The sequence below is a fragment of the Mytilus edulis genome, chromosome 14 (genome assembly GCF_963676685.1).
Source record: "Mytilus edulis chromosome 14, xbMytEdul2.2, whole genome shotgun sequence".
Lineage (NCBI taxonomy): Eukaryota > Metazoa > Mollusca > Bivalvia > Mytilida > Mytilidae > Mytilus > Mytilus edulis.
In genome coordinates, this window is record NC_092357.1 from 13,274,296 (window position 1) to 13,284,995 (window position 10,700).

The 10,700-nt window shown below is 34.3% G+C and overlaps 1 protein-coding gene across 1 annotated transcript; it reads left to right on the forward strand.

The window, feature by feature from the left end:
- The first annotated feature begins 701 nt into the window (after positions 1 to 701).
- LOC139502720 (piggyBac transposable element-derived protein 4-like) lies at positions 702 to 3,003 on the forward strand. The gene is made up of 2 exons (XM_071292284.1): positions 702 to 887; positions 1,492 to 3,003. The coding sequence occupies exons 1-2, from the start codon at positions 712 to 714 to the stop codon at positions 2,822 to 2,824; spliced, it is 1,509 nt and encodes a 502-aa protein (XP_071148385.1). The 5' UTR covers positions 702 to 711; the 3' UTR covers positions 2,825 to 3,003.
- The last annotated feature ends 7,697 nt before the right edge of the window (positions 3,004 to 10,700 follow it).

Here is a 10,700-nt window from a genome sequence, read left to right on the forward strand (position 1 = left end):
TAGTATTAAAAAAAATAACCACTCGATTCTTACTTTTTCTTACTTTCTGTACTCGCTTTCCGTAAAATTATTCTCTATTGTTACCACTCGATATGGATTGTTTATTTAACGAGTTCTGTGCCACAGGGCCGATCATCGGCCCAAAGTCGTACTCCTTTCAGTGCCAAAGGGCCGATTCATCGGCCGATTCAAATGGTGTTATGAAATACGTAATGTACTATGACGTCGCCGTTTTTGCGCTTCAATTAAGTCTATTGTCTCTAAATTTTCGCGCGTTTTTTTCTAATATTGAAAAGTTCGGAAATCGAGCTTTTTTTCTTGAAAAATATATAAAATAAAATCATGTGGATTCTTTTATAAACATTATGGAAGTAAGTTTTATATGTAATGAGTCTTAAATTCACTCTTTTTTCCCAGCACTTTTGCGGTATGCAATTTAATCTTTCTTTCCTAAAGTTATCATCAAGGGAGTGTACTTTTTAAAAAATATATATATATACTTTTCAAGTTGCGGATTACTTTATATATAAATGCAATTAAAAATGTATATACATTAGATATAAAATGTAAAAATTAATCAAAAAGGAACAAAATACCTTAACAAAGAAAGGTTTATATAAAATATAATAAAAAATTTTAGAGATGCAAAAAAAAATAATGAAAAATACGCCAAAAAGTACGATATTCAATAAATGACGCATCTTTCGAATAATGGCTGATCCTAATCCCTGGTTTCGAGTATATCCTCCTGAAATTCGGGATCACACAGAATTTGATCAAAATGTTGGACCTAAAAGAATGCCGCCACGAAATTCCAGACCCATTGCATATTTTATGCTGATTTTTACAATGGATTTAATGAAGAAGTTTGTCCTAGAAACAAACAGGTATGTTTGTGTAAATAGATATAGGAAGATGTGGTATGAGTGCCAATGAGACAACTCTCAATCCAAAAGCCCTAAGGCTTGTTCCTTTGAAAACGACGCAATGCACGGAATAAATTTCAAAGCAAAAACTGAAAAACTGTTTCTAATGTTCAAGATCAATGCGGCATACGTTAGAAAAGGTCGGACAGTTAAATCAAGGGGTCACTTTGATATACAAGAGGGAAAAAGGAAGAAAAAAAAAGCAAAACACACGGGACGGAGCTCTAGTGCTATGCACTCGATTTCATTATGAAATTAATATTGCATTTATCGTGGAGGAACGCATTGTCCAGTATTGCATCGTCAAAAAGATTATTGAGCTTGATTATAGATGATATGATATATATGAAATATGGTTTTTGATCGGAACATGCCTGTGTTTACGCATCTTTTACTTTGTCCCTTCTTATCTCACCACAGAAAAGAGAATTGGAAAAAAACGGACACAATCCTTATTTTTTTTTTTAAACAAGTGTGAAATTTTAAACTACAATTTAATACATTTAATAATTATTATACGGTTGTCAAGAATATAAAAAAAAAACTCATTATTTTTTATATCCAGGTACGCTAGAAATTTTATAACAAGAAATCAACACAATATCAGCAATAAATCCAGGGTTCATGATTGGCATAAGAAAGGAAAGTTAACATTAATAGAGTTTAAAGCCTTCGTTGCGGTTATTTTAAATATGGGCTTGATAAAGAAGGCGACAATATCGGAATACTGGAACAGAAAACATTCTAGTCAGTCAACTCCTTGGTTCAGGAAAGTTTTTACCAGAAATCGGTTCCAATTGTTATTGAAATTCCTGCATCTTGTTGACAATAGAAAGATAGCGCCTAGAAATTCACCAAGTTATGACCCTACTGCAAAATTTAAACCCATTGTTGACCATTTCAATCTTAAAGCAAAAAAACATTATTCTCCGTCTCAAAACCTGTCGATTGACGAATCCTTAATCGGGACCAAATCGCGTACAGTTTTGAGACAGTACATTCCGACAAAGCACGCTAAATTTGGTGTCAAACTATGGATGTTGACAGAAGCCGTTACTGGATATTGTTTTCATTTTAATGTTTATAAAGGAAAAAGATACGATCCCACTCCAGCAGGAGAACTCCAAGGTTCATATGTAGTTATATCCTTACTTCGCGCTGCTTGCTTACTGAATAAATGGTACCATGTGTTTTGCGACTCGTTTTTCACCTCTTTATCTTTAGCGAAACGATTGTTAAACTTACACACATATACAACTGGTACTGTGCGTAGTAATCGCCCCTTACCAAACCTTATCAAATCGGTTAAGTTAAGGGCCTCCCAGAGTATGTTCATGCGGCAGCAAGAAATTTTGGTATGTGCGTTTAAGGAAAAAGAAAAGCGAAAAAATGTCAAAATGTTGTCTACCCGGTACAATGCAGAACTAGTTGTAAACCGAAAACCTAAGATGATAACTGAGTACAATAAATTTATGGGAGGAGTTGACTTGAACGACATGCTGACTAGCTTTTACGAAGACGGGCGAAAATCGACGAAAATGTGGAAGAAGATCGTGTTTAACATTATACACAGGATGGTAATAAACGCATATATTTTATATCAACAGAACTCCGACAATGCTAAATCCCGTCTCCATTTTATTCAACTGCTAATTGATGACCTTTCCGAAGATCATATGACAAGAAACCGTGTCAATATTGGGGTCTTAAATGATGAAATTAACAATCAAAATTTGAGAAAATTGCCGGAAAGAAAAGAAAAAGATTGTTGTATATGTTCGGTTCGAAATGTTCCTGGTGGTAGAAAAAGGTCGAAACATATATGTGTTCTCTGCCATAAAGGTGTTCATAAAATGTGTTATAAAAAACACAGCAGGCGATGTCATGCTGATGAATAAAATATCTTTCTATATAAATGTGTCTTGAATGTTGTATGATCCCAAGCTCATATAATGAAATTATTCATAAAGAATAATTATAATCACAAGCATTCTATTATGAGCAGTGGCAACTCCATTTGCATTAGTTCTTTTTTATATAACCAACTTTTGATTCGTGAGTAAATGATTTTCTAACATGTTACTTTGTGGAGGACATTCGGGTCCCTGTTCAAGAGAGAAAAGAAGTAAACGTCAAGCTTATAAATTGGTGCAATTATTTGATCATGTATATAGAGAACATAAAACATAAAACAATTTATTTAATTTTTCAACCAATTGTAAGCTTGATTTTACTTTATTTAGTTGCTCTTACTTAAAAACGTGGACCAGAATGTTCTTCAACCAAGTAGGTACATGTAGTCTGTCGAAATATTAAAAAATCTCGGGAATTCCCGCCAATTTTCAAATGAAATCTTTTTGCGCTATCAAAGCTGTACTATGACGTCGACGTTAATTCCGTGAACGTAGAGACAATCAAAAAAAGCCTTGGCACTGAAGGGGTTTGTTTACAATCTGTTTGGCAGTGAAAGGGTTAACCCTTACTATGCCAGAAGCCGATATATCGGCTTTTAGAGTTTCCTCCGTAAGTGCCGAGAGCCGATTTATCGGCTTTGTTTTTTTCTCTGTATCGTTAACGGCATCACAAAGGCGATGACGTCACAATGTACTGACAGCGTAATCAAGATGGCCGGCCACGCCCCGTTGATCGGCGTTTACATGACAGAACTTAGCAACACACATACCCCACCAAAAACTGGTGTGATCTCAGGTGCTCCGTAAGGATGAGCAGATCCTGCTCCACATGTGGCACTCGTGTTCGCTCATGTTTTTACAAACCCGGTAAATAGTCTAATTCGGTAGGTCAATTTGAAATTCATGGAAAGGAAACGGGTTTAGTTACGACATTAGGAAGATATTCGATATCATCTGTGAAACGGATATTCCGTAATGGTGAATTAACTCGTGATTGCGTCCATAAAATTTTCTAATGGAGGATTTCAACTTGACCATAAACTAACAGAAACTTTTACAAACTTTTATCACAAATATAGAGGTTTTATTGTGGACTTGTTTTTCATACTGCTAAAAAAAATCAAGTATGATTCATTCGCATGATGCCATCTGGTGCAGAAAAATTGGCACCGCTTGTGTTATCCCATTTAATTATATGATAACTATTAAGTCTAATTATTAAATTAAGAAACTTATTCATAGAATAAACTATTGATTTCGAAATCTCAAGCACGACCTGCGTATTCTTTTCGAATCTTATATGTTGTACTTCCTTATGATATACATTATCTGATGTTTACGGGAATTTGTTTTTTTAAGGATGGGGGTCCCATTTATTCTACATTTTTAAAGTATGTTTCAAATAATAATAGGTTTCACATTGATCATGTTGATCGAGTAAGTACATTTTTTATAGTTAAATTGAAAACGTAAGGTCAAATTGCTTATGGACTTTTTTCCGTCTAAAGCCCACGAAAAAAGTGTCTCACCACCGTAAACGATCATACACTGGTTGAAAATAAAAGAGTCGCTTTGCGGAGTGCTGAAATATAGTCAACGGACTATGTGTATAGACTGGTACCGAAGTAAACTTGAAATTCACTACATACAAACACACTTTTAAATGAAAAAGTCGGAAGTTTTCAGTAACAGGAATTGAAGGAGTCAGCTGAATCCACGCATTTATTGTTGAATTAACAGTGCTTTGTTTTTGCAATATGAATTATTCGTAACATTAACAGCCAAAAACAATAAAGTGTGAGAAGAAAATAGAAGACAACGTAATGGCAAAAAAATATAATTATATATACTTGAAATAGGCCTACTTGTAAATATATTTTCAAGATATTTAATTTTATTTATTTTAAGTATTGATACATGAACGCCTGCTACGGTATAGAGACTGATCACTATATTATGGTCCGAGAGTCAGACCACAATTATTTCGTAATGCATTTCTTTTAGAACATAGATGAAAATAAAAAAATCCCACCTGCGCTTTCTCAAATAATTACAATTTTTACAGTGTGTTGTCTATTTTTGGGACAAATTATATCAAAATTATAGAAAACTTCATCGGCTCTAACTCAAAATATGGACAATTTTATGTTTAGGGCGTCTTGAAATCTTTTGACAGCTTCCGAAGTGTTAATTTTAAACCTTTTTCAGCTGGACCAAATCACTACTTTCCTTTAAAATTCTGGACCCAAATTTTTTAACAGTCTAATTTGACCCACCTACTTGCAATTTGAGGCATTAAACATGGAGAAATAAATTTGGAAGGGCTATAAAAATTAATGGCAAGTAACCCACTGTCAACACTAGGGACTATATTTGTAGAACAACGAAAATCAATGGTCTCGGACCATAAAGATATTGAATCTTTACATGTAAAGAGCCAGCTGATGACACATTGGAAAATCACCCTACCCATTTTTTTAAATGTGGTGCTTTGAACTTGAATACTGGATCTGACAAAGACTTGACCGCTAATTAAATATAAAAATCAATTTGTCTAATAGAACAAAGATATACAACTACCTGCTATATTTCTTAAGTTTGCAATGACACGTTTCTTTAAACTTACACTTGCAATTCTTTCCCCTGTTTTTCTTTTAAAAAAATAAGCGAGGACACGTAAAAAACGTCAATTATAAACCACACACATTGAAATAATGCATGCATGTTTTGGATTTGAAAATTATTCGCGATGAATGTCCTATGAAAACCATAAATTTCGACGTTGCAGGCACTGCGCATCAAAAGTCCTTCAATACTGTTACGTAAAACAATGGTTGTTACGTACGACGTCCACCCAATCCTATACCTTTTAGCTTATAATATAAGAAATGTATTAGGTTTTTTAGCCTTCTTATATAACTAACAAATTAAGACCGTGGGACCATACGGTCTAACAAATGTCTTATAGAAGCAATAATAAGTATCATAATCCGTACTTCACCAGCATAACTGTAAGACGTTACCGCATCCGTTTTAACTTTTATATGGTTTTATATGAGCAAGCTGTCGCCATTATCACGAAGACCAATAATATAAATGGCAGTATATTGACAGGGAGAAACAGATGAATAGTGAATATAGTTGTAAATTATACTATAAATTAGAATTCAGTCGAAAATAACACCTTGATGATCGAGATTGTTTAGTCTGCATAGTGGGTAAATAGTTTCGTGAAATCGGTAAAAACATGAAAAAGAGCAACGTGCAAGATTTTTTTTATTCCGTTCTGTGTATTTTTTTGTGGACCAATAGTCTAATATGATAAGAGAGAGCCCGCTGCCCTTCGGAAATTTGTAATGATTCTCGTTACTGACTTTACAAATGGTGTACTCTTAAACTTAAGATTGTAGAGAGACACGATTACATAGGCGGATCCAGGGGGGGGGGGGGGGGGGGGGGGGGCCTGGGACCCTTTCGTGGGAAAAATTGGTTGATTATATAGGGAATCATTGAAACATGACTGGAGGGGGCCCCCCCTTTAGGAAAAGTTCTGGATCCGCCACTGGATTATGTTTTATTGTATGGCATTGGATCTGTCAGCTGTCATGCATGTTGTTGAAGGAAGTTTAGGATTATTAATTAACCAATTTTAAGCATTGTACAAATATACTTCCCCAATTCAAATGCATTGATCTTCAAAAAAAAAGGGGGAGTTCCAACCTCCTGAACCCTCCCTCTGGATCCACCACTGCCACTGGTATATATGTATATTCATGATATCTTTTAAAATTGTATTGTTAATAAGGGTAATTTACAAAATGTAGGCTACACAACTGAGTATATAATACCAGAACTCCATTACTAGAGGAGTCTGCAAGCTGTGTTATATATAGTCCGCAGGCAATTAGGTCACATTGTCCCAGCCTATTCACAGTGGAAATCATTGTACAATTTACATGATGTAGGTGGCCCTCCAAAATCTTGTTTTGCTACTTATGAATCATGGGTTTAAAATATTACCATAAAACAGACAGTTACTAAATAGTCTCTCTCAGTTTTAAGCTCACCTTTCCTAAAAAAAACATGGGTGCCAAAGCTAAATACATGTATAGAACATAGGGGTAAAATGTAGTTTTGGGATTATATCTGAAAATTAAAGCATTTAGAGCAAATCTGACATGGCGTAAAAATGTTTATTAGCTGTACATCTATCACTAATCAGCCCTGAAATTTTCAGACAAACCTGTCAACAGATTGTTGGGTTGCTGCCACTATATTAGTAATTTTAGGGAACATTTGCAGTTTTTGGTTATTTTCTTGAATATTATTATAGATAACGATTAACTGTTCACAGCAAAAATGTTCAGCAAAGTAAGATCTACAAATAAGTCAATATGACCAAAATTGTGAATTTATTCCTTAAGGAGTTATTGGCCTTTAAATATAAAAAAGAAGATGTGGTATGATTGCCAATGAGACAACTATCCACAAAAGACCAAAATGACACAAACATTAACAACTATAGGTCACCATACGGCCTTCAACAATGAGCAAAGCCCATACCGCATAGTCAGCTATAAAAGGCCCCAATAAGACAATATAAAACAATTCAAACGAGAAAACTAAAAGCCATTTTACACAGTTTGTTCATTATGTTTGTTAGCTTTCAAAAATCTTCTCTGAAACTACTGAACAAGTTGCAGGCAAACTTATTCTAAATGATCCTAAGTGTTTAATTTTGTGTTTTGTAAAAAAAAACATGGCCACCATGGCTAAAAATAAAATAGAACATTAGCGGATCCAGGGGGGGGGGGGGGGGGGTTCCAGGGGTTGAAACCCCCCTTTTCTTTTGGCTGATCAATGCATTTGAATGGGGACATATAGCTGGAACCCCCCTTTTATCCTGGGTTTGGAACCCCCCCTTTTTAAAATGGCTGGATCCACCACTGTAGAACATAGGTAACAAGAATGTGTCCTCAGTACACGAATGCCCCACTCGCACTATCATTTTCTATGTTCAGTGGACCGTGAAATTGGGGTAAAATCTCTAATTTGGCATTAAAATTAGAAAGATCATATCATAGGGAACACGTGTACCAAGTTTGAAGTCGATTGGACTTCAACTTCATCAAAAACTACCTCGACCAAAAACTTTAACCTGAAGCGGGACAGACAGACGAACGAACGGACGGACGGATGGACGAACGAACGGACGCACAGACCAGAAAACATAATGCCCCTCTACTATCATAGGTGGGGCATAAAAATGCAGTTTTTGTCTTATGTTTCAAAAACTGAAGCGTTTGGAGCAAATATGTTATCAAAATTCAATTGTTCATTAGGTCAAGATTTATCAACCCTGAAATTTTCAGATGAATGGAACAACCAATTGTTGTGTTGCTGCCACTACATGTATATATAGTAAATTTTGGAAAAATTGCTGTTTTTGGTTATTTTCTTGAATATTATTATAGATAAAGACTGTAAACAGCAAAAATGTTTAGCAAAGTTAAAAGAACAAAATTGTCAATTGACCACTTGAGGAGTTATTGCCCTTTAAAGACAATTTTGCACAATTTGTTCATCATATAAAATTAAAGATGTGGTGTAATTTCCAATGTGACAACTCTTCACAAAAGATCAAATGACACAGAAATAAACAACTATAGGTCACCATAAAGCCTTCAACAATGAGCAAACCCCATACTACATAGTCAGCTTTAAAAGGCCCAGAAATGTCAAATGTAAAACAATTAAAACGAGAAAACTAACGACCTTATTAATTTACAAGTAAATGAATGAAAAACAAATATGTAACACAGCAACAAACAAGAACCACTGAATTGCAGGCTCTTGACTTGGGACAGGCACATACATACATGATGTGACAGGGTTAAACATGTTAGCGAGATCCCAACCCTCCCTAACATAGGACAGTGGTGTAATAGTACAACATTGAAACGAACAATAAAAATCAGTTGAAAACAGGGCTTCCAAAACGGTCATATATTCCGGTCATTTGTATAATGTCCGGTAAAAGACCGGCTGGGCAAAGCATGAAACGGTCATATACTTTTTAGTTTTCAAGGCTTTTTCGGTCATTTTTACATAATTCACGATCTTTTTGACCCAACCTTTTGCCTTTAACATCAACACATTTCCGGTCATAAATGTGACATGATGATTAATTACTATCAAAACAACACCTACTTCAATACTTTCTAATTTTAATCAAGGCTAATTAGTAGTTGGACAGCTGAAATCTACCTGTTCAGGTGACAGGTGAACTATGTTCAGTACCGGACATCGTATAAATTGATTGGTTTATTCACAATTATTTTTTTACATTTCAGAGGTTTTTATCTAATTGATTTAGACCAAATGATTAAAATTATTAAAAATTAGTTTATTAATATGATTTGATGAAAAATTTAAAAAGGTTTTAAATTAAAAAAAATCGTCGTATGAACTAGAACAGGTGTGCGCATGTGCACAGGTGGGAAATTTAATAATGCATCCTACATTTCTTTAAAAATGCTAAAATTATCAATGAGACCTGTATCTAACGTTCAATTCAAGTATTTGAAGAAATAACGTGGAAAGAGCTTCTTCTCTCAGTCGTGCTTTGTAAACGTACACGGATTTTACGTATCCGTTTATGGTCCATGTTTTACCATTGTCAAGTCAACTTCCGGTTGAAAACGAAAGTAAAGTTTTTGACAGGCCTTTTTGACAATGTCATTTTGCACAAATAAAAAGTCTACGGCAGATATGAGCACGCTGATGTGCACACTTTGAATGATGCACTGCCAATTTAACAGTAACATCCTAACATCAAATTCATATCAAAGTAAAGTTTAAGATCGTTTTTTTTTAATGTAATGTCAATCATTGGAATGGCCATCTGATTACCATAATTGCCTTCTGTGACTAAGTCTTAAGGGATTAAAATCGGGATCAGATATGAAATGTCCGGCTGGCTCAAATATTTTTTGGAAGCCCTGGTTGAAAAAGGCTTAACTCATCAGATGGATACAAATAGAAATATACCTAACAAAAACATAGTGAAAGTGGCTGGGCACTTATACATCCCAACAACAAAAAGACCATAAGTACAGATCTGAGAGTACTCACAGTTACTGACAGCTAGTTCAAAGCCATTAACAATTAATAAAAAAAATCATGCATCTAAGACTAAATTATCAATCATTACACATCCAACATCACATGGATTTATTGTAAAGACGTCATAAACAGTCAGAGAAAAAGATGACCTTGTGCTATGCTAAGATAAGGTATCAACAGATTGTAGATCCATGAATGTGCATATATGTATATTATATATAACAATAATATTTAGTTTGCTTTTAGTTTACTGATAACAAAATCAATATTAATACCAATTCTTTTAGAATAAGTTTGCTAACTTTAAATAATCTTAATATTCCTCTGAAATTACTGAACAAATTTCAACCTAACTTGAGGTGAATTATAATTAGGGTATCTCCAATAAAGTTTATGTTTTATTTTCTGTTTTCCCGAGAGAAAAAAACATGGCCACCATGGCTAAAAATAGAATATAGGGTAGAATGCAGTTTTTGGCTAAATAATTAATTATTTCAAAAACTAAAGCATTTAGAGCAAATCAGAGAAGGAGTTAAAGTATAATTCATTAGGTCAAGGTCTACCCGCCCTGAAATTATCATCAGGGTAACAGATGTTTAGGTTATTGCCCCTGAATTGATCATTTAAGGAAAATTTGCAGTTTTCAATTATTATCTTGAATATTATTATAGATAAAGATATTAAACTGTAAACAGCAAAAATGTTAAACAAAGTAAGATCTGCAAATAAGTCTTCT

Bases quoted from the DNA above. Each gene is read 5' to 3' on its own strand.
- LOC139502720 (XM_071292284.1), top strand. From the start codon at position 712: ATGGCTGATCCTAATCCCTGGTTTCGAGTATATCCTCCTGAAATTCGG. The intron at 888-1,491 runs GTATGTTTGTGT...TTTTATATCCAG, and splicing joins TTTGTCCTAGAAACAAACAG to GTACGCTAGAAATTTTATAA.